Source organism: Macaca nemestrina, chromosome 3 (assembly GCF_043159975.1).
Source record: "Macaca nemestrina isolate mMacNem1 chromosome 3, mMacNem.hap1, whole genome shotgun sequence".
Lineage (NCBI taxonomy): Eukaryota > Metazoa > Chordata > Mammalia > Primates > Cercopithecidae > Macaca > Macaca nemestrina.
The window spans coordinates 38042322-38062387 of record NC_092127.1 but is presented as its reverse complement, the minus strand read 5'-3'; the positions used below and the strand labels follow the sequence as shown (position 1 = coordinate 38062387).

General features: G+C 37.2%; 1 protein-coding gene across 9 annotated transcripts in view; it reads left to right on the top strand.

Moving 5' to 3' along the window:
• FHIP1A (FHF complex subunit HOOK interacting protein 1A) overlaps positions 1-20066 on the top strand; it is a 277030-nt gene that overhangs the window by 219703 nt on the left and 37261 nt on the right. For all 9 annotated transcript variants that reach the window (XM_011710586.2, XM_011710589.3, XM_011710587.2 and 6 more), the window contains 2 exons: positions 9244-9411; positions 19462-19541. In XM_011710586.2, the coding sequence (XP_011708888.1) occupies positions 9244-9411; positions 19462-19541 (248 nt within the window). The remainder of the gene's footprint in view (positions 1-9243; positions 9412-19461; positions 19542-20066) is intronic.

Below are 20066 nucleotides of genomic sequence, written 5' to 3'. Positions count from 1 at the left end.
CTGACATACCTGATTCTGCCCCTTCTTCTAGTATAGCTCTTCTTGCCTGGTTTTATATTTTTAAAATAATAGAAGTTAGCTGACAAAACTTTATGCATTGTCTTATCACAAATAGGCACAGAGTAAATTTTCAGAGGCTGAGCAGGTCTACCAGTCCTGCAGAGTCTCCTCATCCCTGACGTCTTCGTAGCCCCTCACGTCACTTCTCTTCCATTGTAGGAAAGGAAATTCATGTTATAAATTAAGCTTACATCGATCTCTGATTTGAAAAGGAAAATTAGATATCTTTTGTTTTTAACTTCAACAAGTGCATGAGGGAGATAATGGTACCAAATGATTGGGTTCTTGAGCATCAGAATTATGAAAAGAGAAACGGTCCCACTCTCCCTATACACAGAGGAATAATGGTTAAAACACACACACACACAAAACCCCACCTTATCTAAGGCAGCCAAGTGGTATTCATCTTGGAAACAAATGCAGAGAGTGGAGGGAAGATCTGGTCTGAAAGTTGGTGTGAATCTTTTATTCTTTCCCTGCACTCTCCTAAGAGAACATTAAAAATTTATCAGCAGCAAAGGCCCTGCAAGCTTTTCTTCAAGTAAGAAAACCAAAAAGCAAGGAAAACAGAGAAGGAGTTTAGTCTGTTTATCTTCTGACTATAATTTTCTCTCGCCCCACACTAACTTTTTTTTGAGGGCTTGCTGTCCCGTCATTTTTGTGTCTGACTTGCATTTCGGGTGAGGTAAAGCGGAGTCATTCTGCTGGGATGCTCCTCTGGATTATCCAGTGGCAGATGATGTGCAGGTTTGGGACAACAGAGAGGAACAACCAGAATGACTGCAATTATTGAATTTGTTTGGGCAGATGCATGTGTGTTTTCTGCCTTCCCATTGTATTGAGGTCTTTCCAGTGCTCGTGGAAAATAAGCGAGGAGTGAAATCTGTCTTTTATCATCAGAGCTTGCTTTGTTACAGTTTTAGTGTCTAGGAAAATGGGTCTACATTTAAATTCCTCTCCCGAATGATACATTTAACCCATCAGGGAGATTGAGCTGTGTGCATGTGGTGGCGGGGCGGAGGGATGGGGGAGGAGTTGAGGCGGTTGTGTGGAATGGCAGGCATTAGATGCTGCCTTCTTGCAGTGGTTGTCAGATGCTTCATTCTAGAGAAGCTGCCGGTTGGGGTTCTGGCCCATGGACCATTTCCCCTCCACTGTGGGTTTTAAAGTCAGTCTCATCAGCATTCAGTAGTATTGTCTTATTAATCAGGAAGATAAATAGGGAGAAGCCTGAGGAAGCATTTCTTTTTTTTTTCCAGCGGATCACTTTTCGAGGTTGCCATAATTCAAGAGCATGGCATGAGTTACACTCTGTATTTTCAATGAAATGTTACTCACTATAAGTGGAAAATTTCCCCTGCTGTTCCGGCATTGTAAAATTAATATAACTACCCTGCTAAGGAAGGCATCCCCAACATGGGCTGTGAAAATCCAGTGTTTCTATTAGTAACAGGGCTGCTGATTTCCGTCTTGACACATTTATTGATTACTCTGAGTACCTGGCGGTGCATCAGGTCCTTTGAGGGTTCACATTGCAGGTCAGATGTAGTCATTTCTGCAGTAAGTTTGCGATCTTAAAGGATGAATGTGTGTATTATGAAAACTGAGAAAGGGAACTGACAGCCTAGAAAAGGGAAGTCTGAGAGGTTTAATAAGAATTCCGGAATAGGAAAGTTGAGTTTTGCGGGGACAGCATTTCTCCGTCACCACTTATTAAGATGAGGGCAGAGTAAGGTACAATTTAAATTACAGCAGGTGGAATCTCCCTTTATAATGAGGAGTACTTTCTTCTGATTCAAAAATTATGAGCCTCGACTAAGCTGTGTTGCCCAAAGAAGCTGTGTAATCTCTGTTTGAGTTTGAAAGAAGGGTGTCGTGGGTGTTTGTGTTTTGGCAGCCCAGCACCAGACCTCTTTTTCTTTCTAAGCCTGTCTCTCCAGCCTTCTGGTGATTCTGTGAGCCACCCCTTCAGTAAGTATCTTTTTTGCTTGGACCATCTGGAGTTAGTTCTCATAAGATTGTTGGGACTCAAATAACTGAAACAATATGCTTAGAATAGTCCTTAGTTACCTACTAGGTGCTCAATAACTGGTCAATGATGTTGTTTTCATTGTTTCTCAAATTGTCACTGAGAAGTTTGAATAAAAAAGGGACCCTTTCTGGAACAATTAGTAAATAGAAAAGAGAAGAACCAAGTGGTCTTTGGAATACCCCTCAGATCTTTGTTTCTGAGCCAAAATGCCCCCATATTTCCTTGTTAATACCTCAGGACCATGCTATGAATTACCTTTCTTATGGAGTATTTGGGTATTCAATAGTTAAACTTTATTAGGTGAGGTTCAAGTATAATGGATCATATACTGCATTATACTCTAATAAATTATATCATAATGAAGCTATAGGGTACAAATTATGCACACATGGTATAGACATAGCCAAATGACTATAGACATAGGCATTTGCTGAAACCTCCAAGGAGAGAGGTTTATGATAAGCAAGCGAAAATAACTTTTGATGTGAAAAAAGCAGTAACCCTTCAACTTGGCCAACCCTAGTTGCAGCATTGGCCCATTGGACATAGGACCATTTTTATTGGCAATGACAGCTTTATTCTTGTTCTGTCAGTATTGGTCAGCTCGTCCTGTGGGATTAAAATGAGGTTTAGATTGGCTAGCATTGGCAAATACAGATGAAAATATGTTTTAGGGAGTTTCTGTGTCCCCTTTAACTACAGCCTGTTCTAGGACACACTGAATCTTTGGGGCTGATGTAGCCCATCCCTTGTGACCACCTCAAAAATCTTCTGATTCTACAAAATGCCTGGGAGGGAATGGGGAGGGAGTGGAAATGGATGAGGTGTTCATTTTCTATAAGGGGTGGTTGTACTTTCCCCCCACAACTCCCAAAAACATGTACAGACAGGCAAATTTTGTTCTTTTGCCACCAACACTCCCACCGACTTCCTGGTCCTTCTTTTTTTTTTTTTTTTTTTTTTTTTTGCCTCCATTTGGCTTATTTTAAACTGAGCACCCAAGTCAGGAAATAATAGCCATCCTTTACTGAGTCCCTTCTATGTGTTGAGATTTATGTGTATTCTCTTTAATCCTCTTAATACTTTCAAACATATTGGATTATCCCCATTTTGCAGAGGAGGAAACAGGCTTAGAGAGATTAAATAACACAATCAAGGTTATACAGGTAATAAATGTTAGGATTTGAACTCTAGTTTGTGTAGCTCCAAAGCCTCTCCTTTTCTGAAAACCACTCTCTGTTATCTTGCTCTCACTGTTTTCCTGAAAACCTCATTTTCTACTCAGGGCTGGCAACCATATTCCCTGCAAGGCTAACATAACTCCTGGTATAGACCTCACATAGGTTCAGGTTTTAAGTAGAATTTCCTAATGCATTTGGCTTCTGCTTACAACAGCAGAGCACTCAGAATTGTGTTTTGTTCATCTTTCTGTCCCCAGGACCCAGTGCAGAGCTTTCACACCTGCATAAATGTTTGCTGAATAGGGCCATTCCTGATATGTTCCCATTGCGAGGAGGTGTAGGAAAAGTTAGGAACCCCAAAGGTGCAGCATCCAGAGCAGTTGACAATATTCATGACAAGGTAATCTGAACACTGAGAACAAAATGGAAAATGCAGAAAAACAATCAACCAAATCCCAGATAATAAAGTTTGTACTTCGGGGACAGGTAGTCAGTGTTTATTCAATACCTCAAATTTGGGCCAGTTAAATGCATTGAGATCTGCTCCAGGGAAGCAGGGCTCAGTGAGAAAGCCACATGGCCTTGGGAGCACCACCACTGCCTGTGGTTTGAGTGGCACTGCCTCCCACGTTGTGTCTCTGGTGCCTGATTTTCCCCAGGCAGACAAATCCCAGCTCCTACTTCCACTGGGGAGATGAGCGGTGTTTCACTATTCAGGGCCTGGGAGGACCCTGAAAAGCCATTTGTTCACTGCTTCCCTTTTCTCCCAGAAGATATAAATTTATTATACTGATATATTTAATGTATTACAGATCCATTGAAGAAATGCTGGGAGAAAAGGGGCAGAGACTGGCTTTTATTTTAATACACTTTCCTTAAAATATGTTACTGAAATCCTCATTGTAGCCACTCTGTTTCCTCCTTCCTCAAATATTTTAGGAATAAATCAGTAAACTTGCTGACTTTGGCTGTCACCTCCATTCACCTCCCCAGCTGGCCTCTGGTGGTGCTAGCAGTATAGCGTGTGGCCTAGAGGTCGGGGAGCAGAAGGGAGGCATAGGGGAGCCGACGGGAGGGAGCCAGAATCATCAACTGCAGACTATTTTCAGATCTGGAGTCATTGAACACTTTCTGTCCTGAATTTTTGGCTGAAACAGTAGAGCTGCTTGCTGAGAACCAGGGCGTCTGTCTTCCCTTTTGTACTTGAATGTTCTTAGCGCTTCATGTCCTTGGAGGGGAGAAGATGGCTGCAAGGAGCCCATCCAGCTGCTGCCCTTGGCTGCAGGTGGGTGGATGTGCCTCCCGCCTGTCCGTTGGCTTGGCTCTCTCTGGCAGCAGCAGGTGGGCTCGTAGCCTGTGTTCCCTGTTAAGACCCTTTCACTCCTGTTTTGTGTAATCCAGACTTGTCATTCTTTTCCCCTCTGCTGATTTCAGTGGGAGCTTTACTCTGGTTGGACCCACTGGGGCTGATGACTCACTGATGACCCAGGTGAACCAGCAGTTAGCTAGTTTTTTCCTCTGTTATCAAAAGAAAAGCCAAGGAAGGGTGGCTTCTAACTTGGAGAGGGTGCCACAGTCACCTGACCCCACTGCCTGCCACCTGCCTGAGTGACAGAAGGTAGGATCCATCTGTTTGTTCCAATGTGACTAGATCACAAAAAAACAATTAGCAGGTTGGAAATGTGTTTTTCAGGACACACATAAACCTGCCATTACAGGGAGGATTCTGGTGCTAATTTAGATGCAAATGGAATGGCCCAACTAGAGCTGATTACAGAAAGGTCAGAATGTCTATATGCTCAATTTCACTCCTATGCTGTGCAATAAGTTAATGTGCTGCTGCAGTTGTGGGCATGATAGCTGGCTTCGGTTCTGGCTTTAATTGTTTTTAGAGAGCTTTGGTTTTATAGAAGTAGAATGTGATGCGTGGTGTCACCTCCTCCCTTCCCACCCACCTCCTTTTTAAAAGAAAACACACTGTCCATTTTGCCTATTTCTGAGAAGCTTGAAATTCTAATAAAAAATAAAAACACACTTTTGGAGCTCTTAGTGTAAGACTAAAAAGAGTAGATTGATTGTAAATTCAGTTGCCATCCTGTTCAGAAAACTGATCTCACCTATGTGTGCACTTCTTCCAGGCCAGACCATGCTGGGTTATAGCCTGGAGCATAGGGAACTGGTGATGAGAACTGGTGGGTGAAAGGATGGCATAGATGATGGTTAACTGTACTCCTGTGGTGTTTTTTAGATGTTTTTAGCTGCAACTCACAGTCAGAAATAATATTTTGCATGTTTGCATATATATGTATATTCACTGAATTTGCAGGCAAAGCCCATATATTTAATATATTGCATTATGTATATTTTCAACAAAATATGTATACACAAGTTTGACAAAACAGGACTTGCCCTTACTACGTGCAGGGTACTCTAATATTTTCTATTGGAATCTGGTCTAAACCATTAATGGACTAATAAACTGAATTAACTACCCACTCTCGATCTCAAACTGTAGTTTCAAAAACACCGGCTTGAGGGATTGGTGAAGATTCTTGGCATGAAGAAGGACCCAGACAAGGGCTATAGGAATGTACAGAAGACGGACAGAAAAAGATTTATTTCCAAGGATGGACTAAACGGGACTCAATAGCAGTAAAGTCAAGTACCTGAATCAGGCCTCTATTCTGGAACTTGGGTTGAAAAGTAATCACATAATAGCACCTAAGCAGATATGTTCTTTAGAGTAACAACTGTTCTTATCTTGTCAAGGATAATTATTCGTTTGTGGACACTGAGTTTTCTTTAGGTGATTTCAGTCATTGTGGCCCACCTTTAGTATGAAATAACATTCTTAAGCTTTAGTATCCCTAAACTTTATTATCGTGTATGATATGGCAGTAAGGTAGAACGTCATTTACTGTTTCTGTTAGCATTTCTATGTAAATTCGTAGCTACCTGCAATTCTTTATAGAACAAGTTAAATAAATATTGATAGTCATCTCTAAGACAGAGATCTTACTTATATCAACAGTGGATTTTCCTTCATAATGGGTGCATGAAGAAGACGCTACTTTACAGTCTTGCTAACACTTCTTTGGGGCATTAGCAGAAGATTTTGTTTTACATTCTGCACAGCAGAGCATCTTTTCCCTTGTGGTTTATTGTTAGCTTTCCAGTGATCACACTTAGGCTCTGGTCTCATCCTCGTTAAGGAGGTTGCCTATTTGGGGGGATTAGAGGAAGTTTCTGAAAGTAAGATAATGGGACAGGAAAAGATTTTCTGGTATAAAAATCTCCTAAAGGCTCTGAGGATATGGTGGAAGGAAAAGATGGAAGGAGAAGGGAGCCAGATTTTCCTGATTTGGGTATTAGTTTAATGTGAGTATGATCTCAGTTCATAAAAATATGCAACTTAATGCTTAATGGACTTGGGTTTTTAATATTTATAGCATGTTATATAAATATTATCCCTCCAAGTGCTTCTTAAATCCTCTTAGCTTATAAATGACAGCTTTGATTTCTAAAAAGAAATGAAATCTTTTCATTTATCCAGCCTAACAGTAGTAAACAATAGATACTTAATGCCCTCCTTTCACGTTAGGCCACAGAGACTGAGACTATAGTCTAAGGAGTTGATTGCTGTGCTTTCGAGCTTACTAAGGTCATATGTAACTTAAGAGGGGAAAAGCTGATGCTACATTATTGGTACAAAGGCTGGAATTCTGTATGACACGTCAGTTCAGCAGTGTTCCGTAGGTAAGTTGAAAATACTGTATTACAGAAACTACATACATAGCCTGTTTGGAATGATTATGCAACTTTTTTCTAGTGATCAAGGTTGTTGGGGAATTAGATTTTCACCTAAATCATTTAGGATTAAGTTTCTGCTAAAGGATCCCAAGTTTGCAGTAGTGAAGTGGATGTGGGCTAATGTAGGGTTGTTGTGAGTCATTTCCCCCTTAGCCATGATTGGTGACATCAGTTATTACAGAGATCTTTATAAAAGATGTCTTTACTCTCTGTGGCCTTCAGGACACATGTGGAGGATAAAGAATAATCAAAAGTTAAACTAAACTCTGGCAAATATAAATCACTAGATCTTTGGGGCTGTCATTCACTCAGGAAGAAGTATGTTCTGTGTGCCAGGCTTTGTACATTGCATTGGGGTAATAAAGGAAAAGACACAGTGTGCATCCCAGGACAGCATTAGGAGTGCTCCATACGTGGGACTAGAAAACATCAGGAAACACAAAGACGGAAGTAGTTTGTTTCAGAATCAGGGGCAGACCATGAAAAGCACTCTTCCCAGTGCAATTTATTTGTTAAATGGTTGATGGTTACCTGTTTCTATTGCTATATTTGGGCCACAGAGAGCTCTTTACAGTTGATCAGATGACATAGTGGTGTATTGAATGTCTGAGAGCTTGCATTGTTGGCACTAAGCTGGGGGAAGGGAATTTGCGCTACGATATGTACTCAGACCACTGTGGAATGACTTCTCATTAGATTCTAATGCACTGGATAAGCATGCCTTGCTTAGGATAAAGAAAACAGACACACTGACTTGGTAATATTTTATCCACCTGGGCTCATCTATCCAGAAGATAGCTGAGCACCAGAACTTTTTAAAAGTAATTTAAGCAGCCAAAATAGATAGCTCCAAGCCTTTATGCACAGATGCATCCACTCAGGGCTCATCTACACTTATGTAGCAGATCTGGACATCTGGTTTCTAAACTAATCTGTGGATTTTGAAAGCTGAAAATTAAAAGGGGAAGAGGAATGGAATATAAAAGGAATGGCCCAGTAACCGTAAGATAATGTGACAACTAATGCTTTTAAAGGAAGAGAAAGAAAGAAGATTTTAAAAAATGGAAAAGGGAAAATAAAAATCACTCAAATTATATTGCCATCTGTTTTGTTTAGAATCGAGTGCATTTGACTCATGGTGGAGGGATTGCTAAGATTTCTAGGGTGTGTGGTATTAGAATCTGAAAGTTTGAACTATTTCTCTGGTGATTTTCATGGTTTCAGGTGTGGCTGTTTCTTTATGCTTCTGCGGGGCAGTTGATGACCCTGGGAATGACCTCTATTCATCAAGAGATGATATATTCTCATCTTAGGAGGACAAAGATGTATATGCTAGCTCTTAAAATACTCATAATAAAAAATGTTTATGGTTAGAATTTTGATACTTGAAGCATCAAATCCTCAGCTTCTTGAAAAACTTGGCTCTTCAGAGTCTTATTCACTGAAAAATTGACATTTTACTACATGAGAAAATTACACCAGGTAGCAAATATTAATTTGTATTATAAAAAAGTCACAGTTACTTTATAAGCAGTGAGTTCTTATAGTACTTTATAAATAACATTTTATGTGTATTATTCAGTTATAAAAAATTTGACTTGCATCTCTCCAGAAACACATCTGAACATCTGTAGTACTTTGTGTCTGTACTGTTCCTTTGCAATTTATTTTATCATTTTGCTTGTTATAGCTCATCTTCCTGGACATAAAGAGTGTTCTTATGTTTTCAGCTCCTTGTACATAATAGGTCCCAATAAATGTTTATTGAATGACTAATAATGAAACAAGTTACTCCGAGCTTTCTAATTAATCCTTTACAATCCATGTAAATACTTTCCATTATCTTTTTTCTTCATTTCTGATTATACTCTAAAATCTTTATGGTATTTGAACTGCATTTGATGATTAGAATTGTCAGAACACTTGAATTGATTCTTTATGCCTTTCTTTTTCCTTATTGAATTAAAGGGTGGAAACAGCATGAGGTATTGTGGAATGTGAATAGGTTATGGGTTTCAATAAAGCTCTGAAGTGTGTTTTCGTGGGCAGTCGTGTTCTTGCCTTGATGGGGTCACTGTGGTGAGGCTGGGGCCATGGGAGAGGCGTGTATCACAGCATCAAGAGGATGCTCACCTGCACTCACTCTGTTGTTGGTTCTAGGTGACTGTGGAGGAGGTCATGACCACAACTGCATATCTGGACCTTTTCCTGCGTAGCATCTCTGAGCCAGCACTACTTGAGATCTTCCTCCGTTTTATCCTATTGCACCAGCACGAGAATGTCCACATCCTAGACACTCTCACGAGTCGAATCAACACCCCGTTTCGGGTAAGGAAAGTGCCGGAGGAAGGGAACTTGCAACTAAGAACAGATTTCAGGAGAGTTTGTTTTGGGAATGTAATTATGAATATTCTCTTTTGCTCTCTCACTCTCTGTTTTTTTTTTTTTTTTTTTTTTTTTTTTGGTGGTGGTTGTTCTGTGGCCATTACCTTCTTTCTCTTTGGTTAGAGATGAATGGGATAATGTGTTTTGCTCTCAAGGATCCTTCTGTCAAAGAGGTGACACTTACTGCCTTTCATAGGACATCTTTTGTGATTTCTCTGTTTTAGTACTTTCTTCTGTAGAACTAGCAGAATGTACTTTTGTGGGGGCAAGATGCAGGGGAACACGTGGACCTAAGCGCAGATAAAGCCAAGGAACCAGAGTGCATCAGGTCTGGGTATTAGAGATCATATTCCTGTCCATGAGTTTTCCTGAAATGGAAGTTTGGAAAGTTGTGAATTTGGGTGGTCATTCTTCATTTTGAAGCTGTGATTAACTTGAAAAATACTCCTCCCCAGAGGCTGTCCCTATTTAATTGCAATTCTTGTTTTAAGAGCAAAAAATGAGAATGTGTATATCATTCAGTTTGTAACATATATAGAGATAATATGTATAACAATAATTGCACAAAGGGGGAAAGAGGGAATAGACTTATATAGGAGTAATATTTCTATATTTCACTAGAGCTAATTTCATATAAATCTGAAGTAAATTCTGGTAAGTTAAAATGTATACTGGAAGCACTAGAGCAACCACTAAGAAAATAATTTAAAAATATAGTGGAAAAATCATTTAAAGGAATTAAAATGTTATACTAAGAAAATATTCAATTAGCACTACACTTAAGAGCAACATAATACACATTCTCCTCCAATGTACATGGAATATTCTCTAAGACAGACCATATGCTAGGCCATATAACAAACCTCAGTGAATTTAAGAGGATTGAAATCATGCAAAGTGTGTTCTCTGATCATAATGGATGGAAATTAAAAAAATATTGACAAACAAATTTGGGAAATTCACAAGTATATGGAAATTAACACACTTCTAATCAGTGGGTCAAAGAAGAAATCACAAGGGAAATGAGAATTTACTTTGAGATAAATGAGAATGAAGACAAAATATACCCAGACTTATGAGATACAGTGAAAGCATTGTTTAAAGGGAAATACATAGTTGTGAACACATATGTTAAAAAAAGAAGAAAGAGCTCAAAGCAGTAACCTAAGCATCTATCATAATACACTGGAAAAAGAAGATCAAACAAAGCAGGCAAAGAGAAAACAATAAGGATTAGAGAGAAATTAATGAAATAGCAAATTTAAACAATGGAGAAAATAGGTGAAATAAAAAGTTGGTTCTTTGACAAGATTGACAAACTGTTGGCTAGGCTGATAAAAAAAGAGGGAAGTCTCAAATTACTAAAATGAGAAATGAAAGAGGAGGATATTACTATCAACCTTACAGAAATAAAAACGATAAGTGAATACTATGAGCAACTATATGCCAAAGGATGACTTAGATGAAATAGAAAAATTCTAGAAAGACACAAACTTGTGAAATGGAAAATCTAAATAAATTTATATCAAAATAAGATTAAAATAGAAATTAAACAAACTACTCATAAAGGAAAGCCCAGACCCAGATGGCCTCACTGGTGAATTCTTTCAAACATTTAGGCACTAGTTAAAAAGTAAGGTCAGCAAAATGGTGGAATAGGAAGACTCAGGCCCTTATTCCCTCACAGAGAAACCCACTTAACAAAAATGTATGGACCAAATTGCCTTTGTGAGAACTTCAGAAACTTTGTAAGAACACCAGTTAAGAGGTTGTAGCACAAAGCCAAGAAGAGACATATTGAAGTGTGCAGGAAAATAGGTGGCATTATTACCTGCTCTAGCCATGCACCCTCCCCAACACAGTGTGGCAAGATCCAGAGAAAACTTCCAACTGCTGACTTTTACCTTGTGAGGGAAAGAGAAGAGTGAATTGCTGGCTTCACATTGCTGCTTATGTTCTGTCTGTTTTTTGGGAAAAGAGGAATAAAATAGCTGTAAGACACACAGAAAACAACAAAATGGAAATAGTAAGTCCTTCCACCTCAGTAATTATTTCAAATGTAGATGGATTACACACTCCAATCAAAAGATATAAACTGGCTAAATAGATTAAAAAACATGATCCAAGCATATACTGTCTAAAAGACACTCACTTTTGATCTAAGAACATGTATAAGCTGAAAGTCAAAAGATGAAAAAATATATCCCATGCAAATGGTAACTAAAAGAAAGCAGAGATGGTTGTACTTATATATAAAAAATTAGATATTAAGGTAAAGAGACAAAAAAAGACACAAGAGATAAGGAATGACATTATGTAGTGATAAAAGGGTCAATTCACTAGTAAGATATAATATTATATATAACATCAGAGTTCTCAAATATATGAAGCAAACATTGACAGAATTACAGGGAGAAACAGACAGCTGCACATTAATAGGAGACTTCAATGCCCTACTTAAATAGTGGATAAAAATATCAGACAGAAGATAAAGAAGGAAACAGGATTTGAACAACACTATAAACCAGTTGGACCTAACAGACATATACCAAATACTCCACCCAGCAATGGCAGGATATACATTCTCCTCAAGTGCACATGGAACATTCTCCAAAATAGACCACTTGTGAGGTCACAAAACAAAGTTTAACACGTTTACAAAAATTGAAAGCACACAAATAATTTTTTTCTGACTGCAATGGAATGAAACTAGAAATAAATAGTAGAAGAAACAGTGGAAAAAATTATGAATACATACAAATTAAACAACACATTCTTGGGCCAAAGAAGAAATCACAAGGGAATTTAGAAAATATCTGGAGACAAGTGAAAATGAAAGCACAATATCCCCAAACTTATGAGATGCAGTGAAATAGTACTAAGAGGGAATTTTATAGCTGTAAACACTTAGGTTAAAAAAAAGAAAATCTTGAAGCAGCAACCTAACTATACATCTCCAGGAACTAGACAAAGAAGAACGAACTAAAGTCAAAGTTAGCAGAAGGAAGGAAATGATAAAGATCAGAGCAAAAATCAGTGAAATGAAGAATAGAAAAACCAATGAAACCAAGACTTGGTTTTTTGAAACAACAACAACAATATTGATTGACCCTTAGCTGTATTAACTAAGAAAAGAGAGATGACTCAAATAACTAAAAATCAGAAATGAGAGAGGGGACATTACAACTTATGCCACAGAAATTAAAAAGAACATACCACAAACAATTATACACCAACAAACTGGATGATCTAGAAGACCTAGATACATTCTTAGAAGCATAGAACCTATCAAAAACGAATCATGAAGAAATAAAAAAAAAGTCTGAACAGACTTACCTCTAGTAAGGAGATCAAAGTTGTAATAATAATTTAAAAATCTTAAAGAAAAACCCAGGACCAGATGGCTTCACTGGAGTAGTCTACCAAACATGTAAAGAAGAATTAACATCAGTCCTCCTTGAATTCCTAAAAACTTGAAGATCCAGGAACATTTTCAGACTAATTTTATGAGGCCAGTATAGTCCTGATACCAAAGCTAGACAAAGGTACTTCAAGAAAACTAGAGACCAGTATCCCTGATGACTATTGATGCAAAAATCTTTAACAAAATACTAGCAAAAAGCATTAAACAGCACATGATAAGGATTGTACAACATGACCAAGTGTAATTTATTCCTAGAATACAATGATGCTTTGCCGTATGAAAGTCAATCAGTGTAATATACCACGTTAATAGAATGAAGGACAAAACCCACAGGGTCATCTCAATTGATAGAAAAAGCACTTGACAAGATGGATTAGAGACTTAAATCTTAGACCTAATACCATAAAAACCCTAGAGGAAAACCTAGGTAGTACCATTCAGGACATAGGCATGGGCAAAGACTTCATGTCTAAAACACCAAAAGCAATGGCAGCAAAAGCCAAAATTGACAAATGGGATCTCATTAAACTAAAGAGCTTCTGCACAGCAAAAGAAACTACCATCACAGTGAACAGGCAACCTACAGAATGGGAGAAAATTTTTGCAATCTACTCATCTGACAAAGGGCTAATATCCAGAACCTACAAAGAACTCAAACAAATTTACAAGAAAAAAACAAACAACCCCATCAAAAAGTGGGCAAAGGATATGAACAGACATTTCTCAAAAGAAGACATTCATACAGCCAACAGACACATGAAAAAATGCTCATCATCACTGGCCATCAGAGAAATGCAAATCAAAACCACAATGAGATACCATCTCACACCAGTTAGAATGGCGATCATTAAAAAGTCAGGAAACAACAGGTGCTGGAGAGGATGTGGAGAAATAGGAACACTTTTACACTGTTGGTGGGATTGTAAACTAGTTCAACCATTGTGGAAAACAGTATGGCGATTCCTCAAGGATCTAGAACTAGATGTACCATATGACCCAGCCATCCCATTACTGGGTATATACCCAAAGGATTATAAATCATGCTGCTATAAAGACACATGCACACGTATGTTTATTGCGGCACTATTCACAATAGCAAAGACTTGGAATCAACCCAAATGTCCATCAGTGACAGACTGGATTAAGAAAAGGTGGCACATATACACCATGGAATACTATGCAGCCATAAAAAAGGATGAGTTTGTGTCCTTTGTAGGGACATGGATGCAGCTGGAAACCATCATTCTCAGCAAACTATCACAAGAACAGAAAACCAAACACCACGTGTTCTCACTCATAGGTGGGAACTGAACAATGAGATCACTTGGACTCGGGAAGGGGAACATCACACACCGGGGCCTATCATGGGGAGGGGGGAAGGGGGGGGAGGGATTGCATTTGGAGTTATACCTGATGTAAATGACGAGTTGATGGGTGCTGACAAGTTGATGGGCGCAGCACAGCAACATGGCACAAGTATACATATGTAACAAACCTGCACGTTATGCACATGTACCCTAGAACTTAAAGTATAATAATAAATAAATAAATAAATAAATAAATAAATAAATAATAAAAAAAAGAAAAAAAAGAAAAAGAAAAAGCACTTGACAGATTCAACACCCTTTCATGATAAAAGCACTCAACAAACTAGAAATATAAAGAAACAACTTCAACTTATTAAAGCCCTTATATGAAAAGCCCACAGCTAACATCTTACTCAATGGTGAAAGACTAAAAGCTTTTTCTCCGAAATCAGGAACAAGGCAAGGATGCCCAGTTAGAGGTCCTAGCCAGGGCAATTAGGCAAGAGAAAGAAATAAAGGCATTTAAACTGGATAGAAAGAAGTTAAATTGTGTCTGTTTGTAGACAGCATTATCATATATATAGAAAATCCTAAAGATGTCACTCAAAAACTGTTAGAACTAACAAGTGAGTTCAGTAAAGTTGCAGGATACAAAGTCAACACACATAAATAATTTGTATATATTAACTATGAACAATTCGAAAAGGAAATTTTAAAAAGCTCTTTATAATAGCATCAAAAAGGATAAAATACTTAGGAATAAACTTAACTGAGGAGGTGAAGGACTTGTGCACTGAAAACTACAAAACATTATTGAAAGAAATGAAAAAAGAACAAATAAATGGAAAGACATTCCATGTTCATGGATTGAAAAACTTATTTTCATTAAAATGGCCATATTACTCAAAGCAATCTACAGATTCCATGCAATTTGTAACAAAATCCCAGTGACATTTTTTGGGCAGAAATAGAAAAAAAATCCTAAAATTTATATGAAATCTCAAGAGACCCTGAATAGCTAAAATAATATTGAAAAAGAAGGCAAAAGTTGGAGAGCTCACATTTCCTTATTTTAAAACATATTACAAAGCTATAGTAATACAAAACAGTGTGGTACTAGTATAAAGACCAATGAAACAGAATAGGAAGCAGAATGAAACAGAAATGAACCCTTGTATTATGGTCAAATGATCTTTGACAAGGATGCCAAGACTACACAATAGGAAAGGACGATTTCATCAACAAATGGCAATGGTAAAATTGGATTTCCACATGCAAAAGAATGAAGTTGAACCCTTACTTTACACCATATAAAAAATTAACTGAAAATGGATAAAAGACCTAAACATAAGATCTGAAACTACAAAACTCCTAGAAGAAAACATGGAGGAAAACTTCATAGCAATTGATTTTGTAATAATTTATTGGATATGACACCAGAAGCGTAGGGGAAAATAGACAGATGGGAGTACATCAAACTTAACAACTTAAGCATATCAAATGAACTAATCAACAAGATGAAAGGGCAACCTACAGAATGGGAGAAAATATTTATGAGTCATATATCTGATAAGGGGTAGTATCCAGAATATATAAAAAGTTCTGTAACTCACCACCAACCAAAAATCCAAATAATCTAACTTAAAAATAAACAAAGTACTTGAATATTTCTGTGAAGAAGACATACAAAGGACCACAAAACATATGAAAAGATTAGAGAAGTGCAAATCAAAACCACAATGAGATATTATCTCATATCCATTAGGGTGGCTACTATCCAAAAAACTGAAAAAGTAAGTGTTGTTGAGAATGTGGAAATACTGGAACCTTTGTGCCTTGTTTATGGGAATGTAAAGTGGTGCAACCATTATGGAAAACAGCATGGAGGTTTCTCAAGAAATAACACATAGGATTAGTACATTATCCAGCAATCCCACTTCTGGGAATATATCTAAAAGAATTGAAAGCACTATCTTGAACAGATATTTGTATACCCATGTTTATTGCAGCATCATTCACACTAGCCAAGAGGTTGAAGCAGCCTAGATTGTCCATTGATGGATGAATAGATAAAAGAGTATGTTGTTATGTGTACAATGGAATGGAATGTTAATCAACCTTAAAAAAAGAAGGAAATCTTGTTACATGCTACAACATGGATGCTCTTTGAGGGTATTATGTGAAGTGAAGTAAGCCAGTCAGAAAAAGACGAACTGTAGGATTCCACTCATGTGAGGGATCTAAAATAGTCAAACTTAAAGAAACAGAGGGTAAAATGATGGTTTCCAGGAGCTGGGTGGTGGGGAAAATGGGGAGTTGTTTGGTGGTTACTGAGTTTCAGTTTTGCAAAATGTAATGTTTGAGAGATCTGTTGCACAACACTGTGAATATAGTTACCACTAGTAATTTGTATGCTTAAAAATCAGTAATATGTTAACTTTTATGTTGTGTGTTCTTTATCAATTTAAAAAATGAATAATTAATACAAATTCTTCACAGACTCTTTAAAAAATTAGAAGAGGAGGAAATACATCTCAACTCATTCTGTGAAGCCAGTGTTAATTCTGATTCCAAAACTAAACAAAGATACCACAGGAAAACTATACACTAACTATGAATATGGGCTCCCCATATTCTCCATAAAACACTAGCAAATGAAATCTAGAATAAATAGAAGGGATTATACACTATGATCAAATGGGATTTATCAAACTAGGATTGTAAAGCTGGTTTAAAGTCTGAAAATCAATGAATGTAATACATCATATCAAGATAAAGGAAAACACGATTATCAACAGCATACTCAACAAACTAGAAATAGAGGGGAACTTCCTAGCAATCTGATAATGGGCATCTACGAAAAAGTCAGAGCTAACATTATACTTAATAGTGAAGAATGGTTTTTCACTAAGATAAGGAATAAGATATCTTCTCTCTTCAATTCTATTCAAGATGGTACTTGAAGTTCTAGCCAGGGCAATTAAATAAGAAAATGAAATAATGAAATAAACACATTTATATTAAAAGTAAAATAATCAGTATTTGTAGATGACATGCTCTTGTATGTAAAAACTAAGGAATGCACTAAAATTGTTAGAATGAATGAATCTAGTAAGGTTGCAGATACAAGATTAATGTACAAAAATCAATTTACAATAACATCAAAAGAAAATATGAATAAATTTTACAAAAGAAGTGCAAAACTTATGCTGCAAAAAGTATAAAACTTTGTTTAAATTAAAGAAGACCTAAATAAAAGGAAAACATCCCATGTTCATAGACCAGAAGACTTAATATTGTTAATATAGGAATACTCCACAAATCGATCTACCGTTTCAGTGTTTTTCTATAAAACTCCTATCTGGCCTATTTGTTGAAATAGATAAGCTGACTCTAAAATTCATATGGAAATGCAGTGGACCCAGAATAGTCAAAACAAACTTGAAGAAACGAGTTGGAGAACTCAGCGTACCTGGTTTCAAAACTTTCTACAAAGCTACAGTAATCAAAGCAGTGTGGTGCAGGATAGACATACAGATCAGTGGAACAGAATTGAAAATCCGGAAATAAGCTCATATATCCATGGTCAATTAGTTTTCAAGGAAATTTCAAGACCACTCAGTGGGAGAAAGAATAGTCTTTTTAACAAATGGTGCTAAGACAATTGGATATCCACGTGCAAAATAATAGGGCTGAATCCACACCTCATGCCATATACAGAAATTAACTCAAAATGGACCAGAGACCTAAATGTAAGAGCTAAAACTATAAAACTCTTAGAAGAAATCATAAGAGTAAATCCTTGTAGCCTTGGCCGTGTTTTCTTAGATATGACACCAAAAGCATGAATGACAACAAATGAAAAAATTGATAAATTGGAAATTATCAAAATTAAAAACTTTTGCCTTCAAGGGACAACAACAGGAACTTGAAAAGACAATTCACAGAATGGTAGGAAATTTTTGCAAATCATATATCTGATAAGGTATTTGTACACAGAATAAACAACTCCTACAACTCAATAATAAAAAGACAAACACCCTGCGGCTCACCCTTAACAGTGAGGAGTCCGGGTTACTATGAAGTCTGATAAATTAACAGTGATTTGCAGGGGTTACTGTGGCAATGGATAAGAAGGAAACCTAACTGGGTTGGGGAAAGGAGGTGTTGGATGGTAATATTGTGAGACAGAACAGAAAGATTTCTTAAGGGAGGTGAGGCCTAAGCTAAGACTTTGAGAATAGATAGGAGTTAGCCTGTTGGAGGAGTCAGGAAAAGCCATTACATTTAATGGAACCACAAGTGCAAAGACTTGGAATGGTAACAGGGTATGTTGCTTCTAGCTAACTACACGTATATGACCTGTCCTGAGGATAAGAGATGTTTTGGGTTAGGCTAAGTACAGCTCTTTCTTTACAGCATTGTTGTGGATTTCATTGGCCAGATTTTAAGCCCAACTTGCCTAGAAAACAGACTAGCATTTACTCTACAAAGAGTGAGAGCTTAAAATTACTTAAATGGGCCAGTAGATTGATAAAAGCTTACTCTCAAAGGGGTGCAAAGATTTTACAATACACCTTTGGGCATCTCCCCTATTTGGCAGTTTACCTTTTCTTTTTGGAAATCAGCATTGATAGAATTCGTGTTTTTTTAAAGAACTTTTTAGAAAAGAACATTATCTCACCCTCAGCACAATGGGAAATGGAACCAAGGAAAATGTTTGCCCCAAAGCCAAGAGAGGAGCTGAGCTTGAGGCTAAGAACTCTGAAGGGAGACTTGGCTAGGTTATATACAATTTTCCCTGAGCCCTGTCTTGTAAATAACTAATGTTTGAAAAATAACTCAGGAAAACAAATTACCTAAATAGGAGATTGTGTGTATGTGTGTGTGTGTGTGTGAGAGAGAGAGAGAGAGAGAGAGAGAGAGAGAGAGAGAGAGAGAGAGAATTGGAGAATTGTAGGGAGAATGTTTATCTGTCTGGATCTTTAAAAGTTGGAAATACGAGCCCAGGCATTTTTGTAGGAAGATAATTCTGCCCAGTGGCATAATTCCAGACACTGGCTTTCTAATCAAATCCTATGGGAAAATTGATATCCTGAATACACATTCTCTCTGGCAGCAGCATGCTTTTTATCAAAACTGCTAAAAAAAAAAAAAAAAAAAGGCCCATTTTACTTTGTAATTCTGATTTATTTACCATCTGTGGGGAGTGGAGTTATCGTTCCAGCATCTGAACTAGAATGTGTGTCTCTTGTTTCCCAGCTTTGTGTGGTGTCCCTGGCGTTATTCAGAACTCTCATTGGTTTACATTGTGAAGATGTGATGTTACAGCTAGTTCTAAGGTGAGTTGCCTTTTTTGTTTCCTTTAAAGAAAAATTCACTTTATACTTTATATTACTTTCTATTCATATACTTTATATTACTTTGGTCATATAAGCTAAATAGGGGCCATGCATCTAAGGAAGAAAATTATCAAGAACATTAATTTGTGTTTTGCATTGTTTCCCAAGGTTAATTTTATTTGTACTATTAAAAGTTTGTCGAGGGCCATATGCATTATATTGTAAATATGCTCCTGGAAATTATAGATAGAATGCTTGAAAATGTTCAGAAGTATTATAAAAGCTATTCTGGTCTGTGGCTGAACGTCTTCTCCTGAAGTACATTTATAGGGGACTTTTGCTATTAAAAGGAAGTTTTCCAAATATAAAATGCTTTTGATATATAATTTCTTTGATTTATGCTTTGATAATGGTACACACACAGTGTTTACTCTCTGATCTGTGAGTATATTTCAGTTAAATTCAGTAAAAATTTGATGAGTATTTGCTGTGAACTGAGGACTTACATACAAGGTAGCAAAGGTT